We start from the raw sequence: 18559 nt of genomic DNA, 5'->3' as shown, positions 1-18559 counted from the left end.
AAATGTGAACCTGATGAATATTAATCAAAAACTGATGAAAATTCATAATTTTCTAGGGTAAAATTAATCATTTTGTTTTTTGACACAAAATCTGTCACCATTACCTGATGAATATTACCATCATTTTTTTTATGTGTATTTATTATTAAATATAGTAAATTTCACCACTATTGGTATGGATGATTTTCAATTTTCGAGTTAAAAAATAAACCATTAATTCACAACTTCAAACAATTTTTAAGCCAGATGAATTGGTGCTTAAGAATCGAACAGAGGCCCATCGATGATTTATGCCGCTCTATCGAAAATAAAGTCTCATTCGACCAATTGTGCCAAAGCCACGCTGCTGCCCAATGATGATGGGTTGGGCCCCGTTTCTGTTATCGATTTCCCATTGTTGTATCCCACGGCATGAATTAAAATAAACGACCCAACTGTCATTATCTGTGGCGAAACCAATTTGTTTTAATGAATAGCGGTCATAAATCATATGATTTATGGGTGTTTACAAAAATATTGCCATTTTTACCGCTCACTCCAGACCCCAGAAATGAGCTGTGAGAATAAATTATTTCATTAATTCGTCATTTATATTCATTTGGTGGCGCGGGCAAACCGAAAAGCAGCAGCGGCCGACCCTGCCAACAGTTTGTTGGCGGCAGCCGAGAACCAACCAGTCCAATCATTCTCGACACTGACTGACGGGACTGGTTGAATGACTGACTGTGCGAGTTTTGAACCGTTTCGGTGTGTTAATGGAGAAATTCATCAATAATTATTACCGCGCAACACGGTGAGGGCGTAACCAGACGAATGAGAATTTAATTCAATAGCTTCATCAGCAAGGTGATTCTACACTCCTCCGCAAGGCCGAGCCCTAAATTTATCTAGGAAGAGGTTTCTCCTCATGAGAAATTAATCTACACCCAGTCTCATGAAAAAAGCCTATAATAGGGAAAACAAATAAAGAATATAATTTAGATCAATAAAGTCTCTCTCTATGATGCGTAAACAAAAAATTGCTTTAAAAATACTATAAATGTATGAAAATAAAAACAAATCATGATAATTCATGCTATGCTGTAGGTATCTTGAAGAGCTCTTTTAGTACTCCTGAAACTTTTTGCAGCTTGAGCGCTTAAACTCAATGCAACCATTCATCGAACGCAACATAAACGGTTTGTGTTTGTTTGTAAATATTCTTATTTTCAACTTACTTGAATTCGGTATCTGAATTTGGTATGTATCTGATAAATTTCAACGTCATAACAGCATCTCGTTTAAATGCACTTTAAGTGCAGATTTAAGCGTTTAATTCGGTGTTAGTCAAATTTACAGATGGAAATGTTTTAATTTTCTGAAATTTACGATTACGAAAATCAGTGTTTTGGATTTTTTTCCATTTCAGAGGTCGTGAAGTCTGCGCATTAGCATGGTTGACTGCCAAATGAGTTGCTACTCCGTTATTGACAGTTCAGCTGAAGTAAAGCAATGAAACAATAATGATCAGTGGGAGCCAATCATCCGTTCACTGTTTAGCCCCTGAAGATCCCTATTTAATTAGTCAATATCGGGGCCTTCCCAAGAAGCATGCAATTCAACAAAAGGAGGAATGTTAGTCCAATACTTGAATTTGCAGACTCTTCAGACATGGAGTTTTTAGTTCCATTCCTGACGACACCGCATGAGACCGTTGAATCCACAGCATCTCATCCAAGCATCACGTGAATGCATGCTCACGATATGCATCTTTTCTCCTTATTAGTTGGATAAGCTATTGGCTTTTCGATGCCTCCCGAGCTACGATGCTATGGGGAGGACTTTGATCATATAAACCCGACGTCGAGCCCTCCGAGCTACGATGCTATGGGAAGGTCTTTTTAAGCACAAAAACACTCGCGCATTTTGATGTCTAATATAAATAATTTGCACCACGATTAACTCGACGACCCAATCGTCAGCGTCGTGAAGTCTGTTCAATAAAGTTTTTTTTTTCTGCATACCTGCTAAGCCAGTTGGCTTTGATGTTTTGTCGAAAAGGGTAATAAGTAATGCTAGAAAATTTATATTTGACAACTTTTTGCAACGGACTGTATCTGACCGACAAAGCTCATAAATAATTTACGGCTAACTGTTACGGATAAATTGCGCTTGAAAGACATTTGTTACGCTTCCGTTGAAAGGCATTCTATATTTTCTTTCTCCCAGAATCGTTGGAATTTCGGTTAGAAGCGGGCGTTTCAAATTACTCACAGCAACATGACTTAATTTAACGGCGAATTAAACCTTCGCCTAATGTTTCAACTCTGGCCGTGGCGTGGTGAGGCGAACGTGTTAACTGCTGCATGGCGAAGGATTAGACTTTTATTTATCCCCAAACTGCTGCTGCTGCTGCTGCTGGCATCGTGACAGGATTGCCACACAAACATCAAAGCCGCGGCTCAGTGAATGCTCGTGGCGAGATTTGAGATTAGTGCTTTCAAAGGAACATACACCAGATTAACTGCCATCAGCGAAAAACAAAACTACCAGCCTGTCTGCTCGCGGTCGGTCCTGGTGACGGCGACGCAGAAGATTAATCAAAATTTATTGACCGTCAAACATTTCATCTTGGCCGCCCCAGCCCAACAACGACAAACGGAATCTCGGCGAGCCGTAAAGCGGATGCGCACGAATTTGAGCCAAATGGATTTATGGTTGTGTTTGCTCATTAGCTGTGTAAATTAATTAAGTCGAATTTAAAGTGTTTTCGCTAGGCAAAGCGCCGAACAGTTTGCTAATAATGACTGTATGTGTGAATTTGGTGTGGCATTTATTTTCACCAAGAATTTGAGCATTTTATCGGCTATTTATTTGTGCTATCATGTTTTTTTTCGATTTGGTATCAGCGATGTTCTCTGTTCGACCATGGGTAAAACATGTGCTGAAAATAATTTTGTAATCTCAATAAAAAGCTTTTGTGATTATGAAAATTTGCTTATTTGTCATTTAGCAATTTAATTTTGTAAACTGGAGTTAAGCATTTTTGTCGTATAAATCTGTCAAATTTGTTTAGATTTGTTTACATCTGTACTTTTTTAATGCTTATCGCTGAATTGAACATTTTATAATGTAAATCGTGTTTTATAGAATTATGTTTCGAAAAATGTTATTTATAATAACTTTTTACTAAGACACATCATATCTCATATTTCATTCAATCAAAATCACAATTTGGACTCTTGTTGGTTAGAATTTGTACATTCTAAATTTTAGTTGGGATATTATTTACAAAAAGTCGATTTTTGTACCCAAACTTTTATAAAAAGTGAAAAAATTTAAAGTTGATTTTTAAAATAATTACCCCCAAGGAAATCAACAATCTGCTCAAAATGATGGCCCTAACCCATTTTTTAAATATTTTTCATTAAGCTTATTATGACCAGTTATAAGGGGAAAATTTGACCAATTTTGTCAAGGACATTATTTTGGCCATGAAATGTGGTTTTTATATGAAAACTTTTTCCAAGAATTTGAACAAAAATTTTCTAAGTGTGCATAACGATTTTTTTTTTCATTGCTAGAGCTTTGGGTATTTTCAAACATTTTTTCAAGATCGCTATTTTGATTATTTGCTCACTAGGAAATTTTGTGTGGTCTTAGTTAAATTGGCTGATTTTATTAAACATTTGAAAATATGTAATATTTGATTGAAACCAAGCAAAAATTTACAATGGGCTAATATTTTGTAAACAATATTAAAATCATGTATTTACCATGGCAAAAAACAATTTCGTTCAATATCGAATTGAATTATCGGGAACATTTTTTTTCTCTGTTATCGGATTTTCTTGAAATAATTGTTGATAACAGAATGAGTTATTTTACAAACAAATTTATGTTATTATTTTGTGTTATTATAACAGCTAACCTGGGCATTTCAATGATAAGTCCTGATCTTCTGACAATAACAAAACTTAAACATTTCCAGTTATTTCCACCTCAGGCTCGGGTAAACTGTAGCAAAAGTTTTTTTTCCTTCAAACCCCATCGAGGCAACAGGACTCTTGCCAACCCTGCCATATTCCTGTAAGAACTAATCCACAACGCATACCAACTTCACCGCTTCTTAATAGGTTAAGGAGGGCGGTACGCTTTGGTCTTAATTTCGCTTTCCTCGAAACGCCACCATCATCGCCGGTCGACCCCTCGGGCGTACGTAACTTTCGCATGAGTCCATTTTGGTGCCCCAGCCCCGGTATTGTGATTATAATTTATAAACACGCTTTCACATATTTTACCCCGTAATCTGCTAATTTATGGTCTCTTTTAAAGTCAACCTTGATGATTGCACACGGGATTGGAGCCGCAGGGCGGTGCGCGGCCGTCGGAACATGGGTTTCTTTCGGCATGGTCTCTTTCCTTCTCTCGTCCGTCCGTTGTTGGTTGCGGCCAGCGCTAAAAAAGTACCGACCGCAGCAGAGGGGCTCGTTTGTTGAATTTATTTATTTATTAATTTTATTTGCGTTATTTATGGTATGTTGCTTCTCCGATCGTGGCTCGAAATTGCACGTTTCGTGTCATTTTCAGCATTTAATGAATGTCTTCCTTTCGGCATGAACGTCGTCGTCGGTGAAGTCGTCGCCGCGTACAATCCAAACAAAGATATCATCACTTTTTACAGTCAATTGAGAAACGGTTTCTCACATTTTGAGCAGCTCTCCAAGTTGGGTCGGCTCGCCGAGTTTGCTAGGGAATATGATTGAATTATTGCGCCGCTGCCAGCACAACTGCCGCTCCCTTCTCGCGCTTCTGATCTCGGCTCTAAGTGGCGCGGCGGCGTTGAATGTCAACTGACTTAATTGGCCCGACAAACGGAGTCAAGGTGGTACCCGAGCTGTGTGTGCGGCGAGGCGACCCCACAATGTCTCATAGCAGCACAGAGCCCGCCATGTCATGATTTATTGCTCGTGACCGAATACTGTCAGCGATTAGTGTTCGATTGGACGTTAATTCTTCGACTCCGACATCATCAACACGTCAATTAATCCGCGCTCGCGCATCGAGTCGCGTCGGCCCCAAAGCCAAAGACTTAATCGTATATCGCAGCGTAGCCTCAGCTCAGTTGCCTCAACAGTCTCCGGAGTAAAATATAAGCAGAAAAGACACTGAGTCGGCTCAGGCCATTAATTACACGCGAATCTGAATGCAAGCAAGAGCAAGAGCTCCTTTTGCAGCACAGGAGTAAGCCCCTAATGTATTGAGAGAATAGCTTTGCTTGAGCGCCGTGTGTATTCTACTTTTCCAACCGATCCAAACGTTCCGATTGAAAAGCTAGCAATTTATGGGTCGTATATATGCGCGCTGATTATGAATATAAAATTTATTTAATCCTCTTAGTGCCTATAAAGACGTTTCTAATGGGTCATAATTTAGCGGGCGGCCAGATTTGATCTCCTTTTGCCGCCAGGATTGGTGGTGGCCGGTGTGGAACGAACGAAAACGATAGGTTCAACAACGGCCAACGACACTGCTAATTTGTGTCAATAACATTTAGTTCCCGAATGAGAGGTTGTTTGAGTGGCCGTTAGGAGGAAGTTAGACATAATTCAAATGTGAGTAAATGTTAAGCTCGATAGCTTATTACGAAGATTCGAATCTTATTTTTATAATCACATTGTTGATCAGAAACTGTAGGGGAGAGTGGGGAGACTTGGTCCAAGTGTTTAGGTACAAATATGTTGATTTATAGAAAATTTTGCGGATTTGTACAAAACAAAACCATAATCAAACATATATTTTAGTTGAGACATAATTAGTTTTAAAAAGTATTTCGTTTTCATTTTTGCAAACATTTTTGAAATTGGTTGGATTAAGAGCGAGTTTTTCACCCATGTGAAACAGGTCGTATCGAGGTGCTCCGATTTTGATAAAACTTCCAGCGTTTGTTTGTCTATACATGAGATGAACTTTCGCCAATTTAAATTTAACACTTGTAGTCCCAACGGGGTCAAAAAAGTTGGAAATGCATTTTCACCGGCTCATACAACCCTTGGGAAAAAAGTTGTGTTGCGACGGAGCGCGTCCGAAGCAGTCCCTTGTTCTGCGTCAGTGTCAGTGTTTGTGTATTGTTTGACTGGTGCCCGCCCGAGCAGGGGTAAATAACACGGGAATACCATATTTTGGTATTACTTGGCATAATAACAAGTACCAAAATGTGCCCTTGGTTGCCCAGTAATAGATGGTATAATACCATGAAATCATACCAAAAAACTGTATGGGGAAGACCAAAGCAATACCAAAACGTGCCATTCCAAGGGCAAATGAATACCAGACAAAAAACAACTTTCCGGGTAAATAAAAATCTCATTGGACAAAAAAACAGTGAGAATTTTCCATGGGATTACAGATGGAATTAAATTTGGCTAATGGGATTGTAATGAGAAATGGGTAGAATTTTGATGCTATATTTAAATCCTTCGAACAGGCAGGAAAACGAAGTCTTGCTTGGAGAGCTAAAAAATATCAGGTAAAGAAAACTAGAGGAATACTGGAATCGAACTCATGACAGGTAAGGTGCAGACACCATTTTAGCTACCCGTTTACCAACTGAGCTATCAACGCTTGTTGAAAATGAGCTGCGGCTGCATCAACATGTTTTAGTTGCAGGCAAAAATATCAGGAAATTCAAAGAAAGAGAAACAAATTAAACCAGAACGAGAAAGGCTATAGCCCAGGCAGCGTGGCATTTTTCGTGGGATATTCGAGGATGCATGACTCTAGCTGAATAGGATTCAACACAAATCCAATATTAAAAGGATTTTAGAACGAAGTTCGAATACCACATGCATACCAACATTTTGGTATTGAAAGAGTTATTTTATCAAATTAACAGAGATTGACATTATTTTTTTAAGTTTATTGATTATGACGAAAAAGACACACAATTTTAAGTAAAATCCATTATAAAATTTTATTTTTTTCACGTTAAACCTATTGTTGTCGTAAAGATAATCGTCTAAATATATAAATGTTATTTTTTTTTATCATTTTCAAATGTATCAGCATACTTTTAAGAATGTTAAACATCATTTAAATTAGATTATTTTATGAATCACCTTTATATTAAAATATTTTTATTTAAAATACCTTTACAATACCAATGTATGGTATTCCCTAATTTATAAAGATCATTAAATGACTTTTTTAGACCAAAATAAAATAGTTGGCTTTAATTTGGAGTAGATTTGCGTTTTTAAGTATGTAAGTAAGTAACAGTATGTCAAAATTCGACATTTTCTTAAAATTTGCCCTATAACAAAATAATACCAAAATTTGGTATAATACTACAGATTGGTATTAACATACACTTTAGACATTTTTTCAAGGGCTCGCGAAAACCAAAATTTGGTATTGATACCATTGAATGGTATTATTTTGCATTTCCCTTGTTATTTACCCATGCTCGGGCGTGCTGTCGCTTGGAATTGAATAAAGAAATCAAAACAATCTGAGCAAGCGGGAGCACGGGCGCAGCTGGACAGGTCAGCTGCGTAAAGACACCAAATCTGTGAGTAAATGTAATCTTGTGAACTGTTAAATGTTATTAAAAGGAAAATACACATTTTCAGTTTTGAAGCATGAGGAAAATAAGAAGTTTTATTTTACCCTGCTGACGAAAACGGTGCCCGCGATGAGCATTTTCCCGCCTGTCTCAATGGAAATGCCTTTTTTATTATAACTTTAGTTAGACGCATCTGTTTTGAATCTACCTTGTTGGAGGTGATTTTTGACATTCTTCTGGATCGAATGCAACAAGAATCATCCAAATCGGTTGAGTTTTCGCCGAGATACAGCCGGATGAAGTTGGGCAGGTTTCCGAAGCGGTAGGGTTTGTTGACCCGCTAGGGAGGGGTGGTGACAGGGTCGCGATTAGTTTTGGTGAGGGGCAAGTGGGGGGGCTTAAAGGGAGTGTGTTAGAGGATATGGTGAGTGGGGGAAATGGTTGTGACTTTCACAGTGGTGGGAGCGAGAGTGTAAGTCACATCAAAAAGATACAAAAAACAATAACGGGATTGGTCGGGGGGTGGATTTGTTCTGAATAGCTTTGGGGTGAGCAGATGTAGGGAGTAATGTTCTTGTTTTAGATATGTCCGGGAAGAGGAGCAGGGGGAAGAGCAGAGTGACTAATTATAAATTTTGTGTAGGTGTTGTGGTCGAGGGGGGAGATTGAGGTGTGGAGTGGTGAGGAGGTAGTGGTTTTGGGGCGCATGGGTAGAGAGGGGGGTAGATGGGTTTTGTTTTTTTAGGGGTAAATATTTTGTGATGAGTGTGTTGCGAGGCGACGGGGGTGGATTTTTAGTAATAGGTGTTTGTAGGTTTGGGGGGGGGGGGAGGGTGGGAGGTGAGTTGGGGAGGTGGGGGGGGGGGGGTGTGGGAGGGGAGTGTGGGGGTGGGGGGAGTGGGTGTGGGGGGGGGGGGGGGGGGGGTAGGAGGGGCGGGGGTTCGGGGGGGGGGTGGGTTGGGGGGGGGGGGGGGGGGGGGGGGGGGGGGGGGGGGGGGGGGTGAGTGGTGTGGAGTGGGGGGTGGTGGGGGGTGGGGGTGGGGGGTGGTGGGGGGGGTGGGGGAGGTGGGGGGGGGGGGAGGAGGGGGGGGAGGGGGGAGGGGGTGGTGAGGGGGGGGGGGTGGGGTGGGTGGGGGGGGAGGGGGGGGGAGTAGGGGAGGGGTTATGGAGTGTGGGGGGGGGGGGTGGGTGGGGTGTTGGGGAAGAGAGAGGTGGGGGGTTGTTGGGGGTGGGGGGGGGGGGGGGGGTATGGGTGGGGAGGGTGTGATAAATGGTGTGATAGAAGTAGTATGAGGGATGTGAGGGGATATAGTGTGAAGGGGATAGATAAAAAGGGAAAAAATGGGAAAAGATAGATTAAAGGATGTGATGTATGGTAGGGAGGAGATGTAGTGGGTTGAATGGGAGGGGGGGGATGATTTTTGGATAAGTTGTGTGGGGGGTGGTTATTAGAGGGCATTTGGGGGGACGTGTGGTTGGGTAGGTTGGAGGAGGGGGGGGGTGCGGTAAGGGCGGTGGTAGATATTTCTTGGGGGGATGTGGGAGCGTAATGAATAGAATAGAGTTTAAGATGGGTTTGAGGTAATATACAAAAGAAGTGATTTGACACCGTTCCCAGCCGTGTTGGACAGAGCTTATTGTTGATATAACGTGCCTTTCTTATCGTTCAGGTGTCATTTAAGGCATTTTGATTGATGGAAACGCTTTGATATCAGTTATGTTAGGTGCAGTAATTTTGCAGTTTGTTTTAAGGTTATTTTTAATACATTTTTTTTTTACGGATCACATCAACCAGAGTCAGAGTCTGGTGTACCCAGATTTTCATAACAAACATTTTAGTATTTTTGTATTATGGAAATTACCGATATAATTTTGAATTCATTCCTCATTTCATTGGCAACGAAAAAATTAAACATAGTTAGACTTCCATGAACACCAAGATGAATACAATGTTATTTTTAAAGGAAAAGCTATATATTTTTTTGTAAGATTTGCATATGTTTTCATACTGTCATCTTTACATAATTAATATTTGGTTAAACTCTATTTCCATCAGTCACAAAAAATTAAATAGAATTTAAAACTAACAAACTCTTTAAATGGCTTTCTTTCCTTCATATATTTAAAAAGACCATAACATTTTTTTCACGTTGAAACTTTTAGACTTCATGTCCGATTGTGTGTGGTGAAATTTTAAAACATATTCTGTACGTACTAGGCTGGCTCAACTTTGATAAATAAAATGTATTAATAATTTGATTCTGTTTTAAACCTTCAATTAATTATCAAATCTGCTCCTTCGATTTGAGTTGAGTTGAGTTTACGCTTTGCGCATGTTATTATGTCTCCTGTGTTTCGTTGTTTCCCTTTACTGAAAAAAAGCTACAATCTTGCTCTTTAAATCCACCTTAATAACTTTTCAAACCTTGGGCGTAAACCGGTAAGGTTAAGCCCTAATAGAATGCTATTTTGGTTTCCATAGAATGTCCTTAGATCAGAAGTGCTCGGAACGAAATTATTTCCATCATTAGAGTGTAACAAAAATGACAAATCATTCTAATTTTAAATGAGATTTAAACCTGAAAAAAAACTTTTTTTTAAATTGACAGATTATTAGGCAATTGGCAATTGTGTTCTAAAATGAAGCTTAAATTTGTCATATAATTGTTCACAACGATGAAGCTAATTTTTCTGAGAACAATGACCCTTTGTACGACCACAAAGGATGGATTTAAAATGGATTTTTAAATTAATTTTTAAAAACTAACTTCGCGGCCCTTTTTGACAGAAAAGGTCCTACTTGACAGTTCGTTCCAAGAAGACCATAGTTGATCTATCGAAAAAAAAATTTCTTGTAATTTTTTTTTGCATTTAAATGAAAAATAGTGATCAGAAATGGGTTTTAATCGTGTTTTTACCGTTGTACATAAACATTTACATATTCGTCTGTTGTGTGCAATCTTGTGACAACGACCATTTAGTACTATTCGAGAAAATCGAGTTTTAAAGTTTGATTTTCAAAACTATGAACGATGGAGTCAAACTTTATGAAGCAATCGGTTAGTATACTATCGCTAAACAAACGCTCCAAGTTTCAACTAATTTCTTTTCACCGGTTAAAAGATACAGTAAATTATGTAAACAAAAATCTGAAAAGCACGTGTCACAAGTGTGTTTTGAAAGTAAAATTGTACTACGTGTCACAAGTGTGCACAGAATTCACATACCATCTAAAATAGGCTTAAATCAATAGTTTAACCGACTAAATCAGTATATTTTCAAAAACAAAACTATTGCATTGCCTTTAGAAAATGTAGTTATGTTGATACATTTGTGAAAAACAAGAAAAATTTTCCACATTTCCCAACAACATGTATGACGTGTCACAAGTGTGCACGATCATTTTGATGATAAGTTGGTCTATGTCACAAGCTCTATTAAAACCCAGAGAGTAACATTTCGCCTCTTATTAATTCAAGCAAAACAATGGAAATGGGCCAATGTCGGTTTGTAAAAATTCATTCTATCCTGCTCATTATATATTAGGGTGTTTCAACTAAACAAAAAAGTTCTCAGATTACGGCAAACCGAGGTTCCCCTTGTAGAGGATACCCGTAGGGATGAGTCTCCAGCGGTTTAAAGTTTACATGAAATTTATCATGGGATTTTTTGGATTTCGTTCAATCGATCCTACAAGTCTGGAGACAACATAGATTCACTCGGAATAACGACAGGTGTGTAGTGAACACATTCCAGAAGGAATTAGGGTTATCCATTGTGTTCCCAAGGTGTGCATTGGATCGACGTCCGGTATCTCCAGAATCAACGATTCACCCTTCAAAAGCATCGCATTGTCCTTAGTATGCTATGACGGCTAAGTGAAAACCACGACGCCACATACCAAACGGTGAACACGTGGAGAGGTCGATTGCATTATTATTACAAAATTATCATGCTTCGTTATTTAGAAAAAAATAAAATTCTTACAGGAACATCAATAATTATAATTGAATTACTTTAAAGAATGTTTCTGAGCCAAAACTTGAGTGCATGCTCTGTTAACCCCTTCCCACCCAGAGCAAAATCGAGATTTTTTACGGTTTTCCTTGCCATTTTCTACAGAATTGACCAAATTGGATGGAATTTGAATTGGAGGCAGTAAACATCTTAAAGAACACTGTGCAGGAAGATTGAGATCATTTCATTCATTAGTTTTCGAGAAATTGTAATTTGAAGTGAAACATTAGTGGTGCTCTGGTGCAACCATGGGCGTTAGAGGGTTAACATTCACTAACGTGAGCAGGATAGACTGCGTGTTTACGAAGCCACATAGGCCCGCTTTTTGCCAGAATAGACCCTACTCTCCTTTTTGGAGGATGTCGTCTTAGTGGTACAAGCATTAATAGCGATACAATCGAAACAGATCTCAAACCAGTTTCAAATGAACTCACCGTGTTCGGCAACGGAGACAAGTATTCCGGTCGAATGTACTGATTGCTGGACGTCAACATTGTATCGGCCGTTATCAGCACCTGGATCTGCGATGTGGTCCTCCTGGTCCTGATTATCTCAGCTCGTACAGATTCGTGAGAACTTTCTCACTCGCTTGCTGCTTTCAGGTGATTAATGCGCTTATCACAGGGACGACACCACGAGCTCACTGCGCACACTGTGTAAAGTTGAAGTAATTCCCGTAAATCAGCGTGCCGTAATAAATCTGATTTCCTCGCTTGTTATTTGTTTGTTGTCACTTTTGCTTTCACTTCACACAGCCTGACATGTGATTGCAGACACAGGCTCATAGGGTGGAGGATGATGATGATGGCGCGCGCAATAAATTGGCATCGCACCGTATTTTTCACACACAGCACAACAACACTTTGATATGTAGCACAAACATAAAATCACTGCGCACTGTAGCCCGAAGGAAAATACATAAATTTATCCGTAGCAGCAGTGGCAGCGGCGGTAATCACGGCCATAATTTCATTCACACTGCGGAGAGCAATATTTTCCGCTGGATCTCATTTTTTCTCATTGTATCCAGCAAGTAGGTGAGTGTGAGGCAGCCGAAAACAAAGCGAAACACAGAATAAAAACTACATAAATCACTGAATTATAATCCCCTGAGCTAGATTTATATCCATTTAGATGCAATAAATCCACATTTAGTTGAAGTTATGTAAATTAATCCGTAATTTTTTCGTCTAGGTTTTTCCGTTGAGCAATTTAGCTGCTGTATTTTATACGTTTTATTGCGGCATGATAGTAAACGTTCGTAATTTATGTTACTGCTTTACACTACCGCAACGTTGTTGGATCCGTTCCAGTTGTGAGTCCGGAGCAGTGCCACAGCAATGTAGCCATAAACTGCCAATTGTTGATGACAATAAAAACAATCATCTCATATCAGCGGCAATTGCTCCTCGGGTGCTCGCGGTCGCACATATTTTCAATAAACGAACCCGTGAGAGTCCACGTCGTCGTCGTCGTTACACACATTGGCATCACTGGCAGCACTCTCGTTCAAGAGACAATGACCATTCAGCATCATTAGGTTTCATTGTCCATCGTGTGTCCATTGGGGAGTAGAGTCCGCGCGCGCGGCGTTCCACGTGGACTGCACAGCGTGGTCGGTCACGGGCAGAACTGTGTGTTGTGACTCGTCGGGCGAAACGGGTTCAACGAAATGAGCCGGACTCGCAGAGCAGCACCACGAACCGACGAAGACCTAGGAAGAACCGGTGCTACTCAGCAGGGTGATTAATAACATTTGTGCGCCCCTTAAACGATCCCCGCACAATAACTGACAGCGACTAACAAAAACATGCGACTACTAGTTTTTTCCGCTCGCGCCAACCAACTGTGCGAAACATTCTCTCTTGCTCTCAGCTCTCCCACTGCATTGGCAACAGCAGAGCAAGTCGTCCTCGCCGTGTGCGTGAGAAAGAGTATGGCTGAGCGAGAGAGCAGTGTGGAGAGCGAGCAACACGAGCGCTCTAAACACGACAGGGATGCCTGCTCCTTGATACATTTGATGGCAAAAGTTCGAACCTAATCATTTTAAATGTAATTTTTACAATTTTGCTTTGTGCTTCAATCAGAACAGCATAAACAGTTGGTAAAACAACTCTGTAAAAGCTTTTATAAAAAGATTATTACAAGATAGACTTTCAAGTACAATGACCACAAAATCAGCACATCTGGCACCCCTGCCAAAATGTTAAGTGCTACTACAGCTCCTTGCAGAGTGGGGGGCTTCAAAACGTAAACAGAGCGCTCGCTGGAACTGGAGCTGGAACCGGTCTGCCTCCCCCCTTTCATCTGTTTCGGATGTGTTGGTGTTTGCGTTGGAGCGTTCCGATGGAGCAGTGTTGCACCGAGGAGCACATGGCGTCCGAGACTTGTGGTGTTTACAATCCACACACACGCTGATGAAATTCCTCCACGAGAGAGCCTCAGAGAGGGAGAGCGAGCATAAGTGGATCATTTCACAGCTGGTAAATTTCGATTGGAACATGCGCTTTTACGGTACGCGCCATGATTGCAACGTGTTGATGTATGTGACGTCAAATTTATTATGGCCGCTTGGAGTCGCTGAGCTGCCCTGCCGACGTAGGACTCTTTGTAGTTGTTGGCTGGTGGTGGCGGCGGTTTTACACCTCGTTTTGCTCACACCACAATAACAAACGAACGCCACACCACGCGCGCTGTCTTGGGGGAGGGGGCTCGGGTTTGAGGGCTAGTTGGTTAGCTCGGTTGGTGAGAATAATACATTTTCGCACAGGCGAGTGAGGCCAGCGGGTTAAGTGATGATTGCCCTTTGCTGGTCTCGATTGTTTTCATTGTCGGGAAAATGGGTGCTTGTGGGTTTCGGAAGCGAGGGAGGAAGTGGCTCCATTGAAGACATGTCTTGACTTTTTTTTTTGATAAGGTCCTATAAACAAATGTAAACATTGAGTGTATCCCGCTTACTCCGATGGACTTTGACATAAGGTGTGAAAGGGATACACTCAATGTTTACATTTGTTTATAGGACCTTATCAAAAAAAAGTCAAGATGTGTAAAGTGTAACAGCTTTTAACATCTAGTTCATATCAGATGTGTCATGTTGAGGGACCGTGAAGTTAATTTTGTATTAGTTTGTAATTTTTGTGTTTAGTATTGTCTCTTCTTGATTTTACTTTTTTTGTATTGTATGTAATGTATGGGATGCACATAATGTAGTAATTTGTAAATTTTATATTTTGACAAGTTTAGAATTTAGTCCTACTTATTTCAAGAGTTTTGTGAACCCATTTGAAAAAAAAAGAAACATCCACATTAACGAACCCCGGGTCTTTTGTGGTCTCTATTGCAAGTTTCTGCTCGAACCTAGGAGTCCTTGAATGGGGAGAGCACCCAAACCTCTTTCTACTCCAAGGAACCTTCCACCCCAGTGTTTGAACTGACGACCTTTGGATTGCGAGTCCAACCGCCGCCAGCGATTCCACCGGAGTAGGCTTGGTTTGGTGTGTTGTTTGTACTTATGGCATGGAGACGACTCCTACACCTGGAATGACTTAACGGCCTAACAACCAAGGCCGGGACCGACATTTTACTTCCTCATCCGATGGAAGGTTGGAGCAGATGGGAATCGAACCCAGAATCATCCGCTTACAAAGCGGACAGCGTATCCATTCGGCCACGCACTGCCACCTGTGAACCCATTTTAGTCAAATTCGAATTTTTGTTCATGATTCATCCTGGTTGTCTTGGTTTTGTTAAGTGCGATTGTGTTGCAAATTGTTTTGTTTAATCAAAAAAGTCCCATATCATCGTTGATCGGGAGGCACGGCGTCATGTGAATTGATGTATTAACTCAGGGAGGGAAAAAAGGCCCAATAAAAATTACGATAGTTTATACATGAGCCATAACATTCAGTTAAGGTTCTTTCCTAATTGGACTGGCATTTAATTCAAATTTACGTTTGATATTAAGCTGACATTTTCACTCAGATCAAAATGTATTTAAGTATATTGTTGGCCAAATCACAACAATCAACTGTCCACCTAAGCGCACGTGTTTGTTTCGTCAATTTTCCCTCCTTTCTGTTTGTATCAACGAGTCCGTGGAAAGGGGGGGAGGGGTCTCGCTGTCGCATGTCAACCGGTCGACCGGGCGTTACGCTTGTCGGTCGGTCGGAGTGGTTTGCGCCACCACCAGCCCAGCACCACATCACCGTCGAGCATGTGTCGGAGGTGTCAGCGGGAGGAGAAAGTTGTCACCACGCCAGGGCCAGAGAATAGGAAAAAGGAGAGAAAATGTCAGCAGTGTAGAGTATCATTTATATTAAGTGACAGTTTTTGCAACAGAAAGCGACACGTAAAAAATAGCAATATGTCATGTTAATTTCGTTTATAATGTACACGATCCATTCTGGGGGTTTGGCTTTTTAGAGGTTCTCATTCTTGTGACCGTCGTCGTTCCTACATAACGAGGTGTGTTGTGTCTGACGGGCTGAAATATGACCTATTGGCACAAAGAACCCCACATTGGATTGATTTATAATGTTCAAGCTAAAATAATAAAATAAGCTAATTACAAATATAATGCAAATTCATAATATAGAAGTATGTATTTCAATTTGAATTTTCAAATAAATGTGAATGACCATGAGTCTCCATTGAGCATACAACGTGGAGAAGCGTTGTAGTTTACAAATAAAAAATGTTTTTCTTGGAAAAATCCTTCAGTAATTTTTTTTAAACCAGCCCTGCTTTTATGTTTGTACTTTTGTCACTGGTTTTGCTGGTGCGTGGTTGAAAGTCTCTCGCAGCATGTCACTGTCGTCAGGCATGTCAAGTCACGCGCGATGTTTGGCATGACATGTGTTCGTTTGCTTGCTATTTATCTAGACAGCATAACAGAAAAGACCGACAATACGAGACGCAGCGCGCTGGGATAGAAGAGAAAGACAGAGTGAGAGAGAGAGAGAGATAGAACACCGCCGGTGAGTTTTCATTTTACTGGCTGTCAAGTTGTTTATGCTGTGAACCAACATACCTACATGTACGTAGCTACGTGTACATCCGACCTTCAATGCCCACACTCCGCTTGGCACCCCGTTTTTGCCTGTCGTGATGCCCATCAACATCATTCTGCCATGTATCACAATTTCAATTATCACGTCGTGGAATCTGCCTCTCATGACTCGACCCGACTTGGTCGCATGCATTTCGTGTAAATGGGATATTTTTTTGCTCCTCATCATCATTCATCCTGGTTTGTGTTGTCACGTTGACATTTTGTGACATCTTTGCTTCTTTGTTGTGGATTTTTTTTTCTGTCCTGCTGGATGAACTACATTTTTAGGTTCTATTCTAGTGGTTTCTGGTGATGGGGGTTTCCTTTTGGTTTCCTCGAATAATTATTTTACTCTATTTTGAGTTGAACTAGCACTGGTTTTAAAACTCTATAATAAAGAATTTAAAGTTTGTGTTCTGTTTTGCTACACATTCATCATAATAACAGCATAAACATAAAAAATTGCATTGTGGCAAATATATTCCTGAAATTATAGCAAATAATAACATAATTAAAAAACATTGAGCTGATTTCAAAGCTTTTTGCCTTCCTCACCTTACTGAGGAAAGGCTATAAAATCACTCGCAAAATTAACTTCTTAATTTGACCCACCTTCACGTATACATATCGACTCAGAATCATGTTCTGAGCAAATGTCTGTGTGGATGTGTGTAGGTGGGTAGACAAAAAATTGTCACTCGATTATCTCCGGACTGGATAAACGGATTTTGACTGTATTAGTCTCATTCGATCCGTCTTGGGGTCCCATAGGTCTCTATTCAAAATCAGCAAGTTTAGTAAAGTACTTCGAAAGTTTTGCTAAAAAAAACATTTTGGCGTCCGGAAGATTGTAAAAAGGGTGGTTTTTACAAGAAAACCTATCATGTTATACATTTTTAGAAAGGTATTGAAAAGACCTTTCCAATGAGTATAAAACATCGAGGATCTGACAACCCTATCAAAAGTTATTAGCACTTAAGTGTTATTTATTAGGATGTAACAAAAATGACTTTTTGGCGGGCATTCAGGGGTTTGTTCCGGTGGGCATACTGAGCCCAAATCCCAAATATGAGCTTGATTGGACGTAACAGGAGCTGGCGCTCCGCCCTTCAATTTTAAAGGGGATTTAACCCGTAAAAAAATGTTTTTTCAAAAATGTCAATTTTCGAGGCATTTTGGCCACTGAAGCGTTTACCAAAAACATCACTGGCGTGTAGGCCAGATCCTTGCGCATCTTTTGGTACATATATCATTGAAGTTTGGAGCACCCTGGCGCTCGGTACAGACCTTCAAAGTTTGGCATTTTTTCGAAAAACCGGCCCCGGCAAAAAAGATATGCGTCGCGTCTCGCGACGCCCGAGACGCCATTTGATTTTGCTGGGACCGATTTTTCGAAAAAAATGCTAAACTTTGAAGGTCTGTACCGAGCTCCAGGGTGCTCCAAACTTCAATGTTATATATACCAAAAGATGCGCAAGGATCTGGCCTACACGCCAGTGATGTTTTTGGTAAACGCTTCAGTGGCCAAAATGCCTCAAAAATTGTCATTTTTGAAAAAATCTTTTTTTACGGGTTAAATCCCATTTAAAATTGAAGGGCGGAGCGCCAGCTCCTGTTACGTCCAATCAAGCTCATATTTGGGATTTGGGCTCAGTATGCCCACCGGAACAAACCCCTGAATGCCCGCCAAAAAGTCATTTTTGTTACACTCTATTATACACTCTTTATAGGCCGGATCTCAGATATTTCAATAAAAATGATGTCCGGGTCCATCATGCAACCCAACATTAGTAAGATAATCAAAAGACCTTCCAAATGAGCCTAAAACATCGAGGATCTGACAATTCTATCAAAAGTTATTAGCACTTAAGTGTTATTTATACACTTTTTGGAGACCGAATTTCAGATATTGTGATAGAAATATTGTCTGAATTTTCCATGTGAACTAT

General features: G+C 40.4%; 1 protein-coding gene across 1 annotated transcript in view; it reads right to left on the bottom strand.

Moving 5' to 3' along the window:
• The window catches only part of LOC120430177 (zinc finger protein Elbow-like), a 40678-nt gene extending 27308 nt beyond the window's left edge, over window positions 1–13370 (bottom strand). Inside the window, exon 1 of the mRNA XM_039595258.2 lies at window positions 11995–13370. Within this exon, the coding sequence (XP_039451192.1) occupies window positions 11995–12054 (60 nt within the window). The 5' untranslated portion in view covers window positions 12055–13370. The remainder of the gene's footprint in view (window positions 1–11994) is intronic.
• Window positions 13371–18559: the final 5189 nt, after the last annotated feature.

Source organism: Culex pipiens, chromosome 2 (assembly GCF_016801865.2).
Source record: "Culex pipiens pallens isolate TS chromosome 2, TS_CPP_V2, whole genome shotgun sequence".
In the NCBI taxonomy this organism is placed as follows: domain Eukaryota; kingdom Metazoa; phylum Arthropoda; class Insecta; order Diptera; family Culicidae; genus Culex; species Culex pipiens.
The sequence above is the reverse complement of the archived record's forward strand: the minus strand, read 5'-3'. Positions and strand labels throughout refer to the sequence as shown.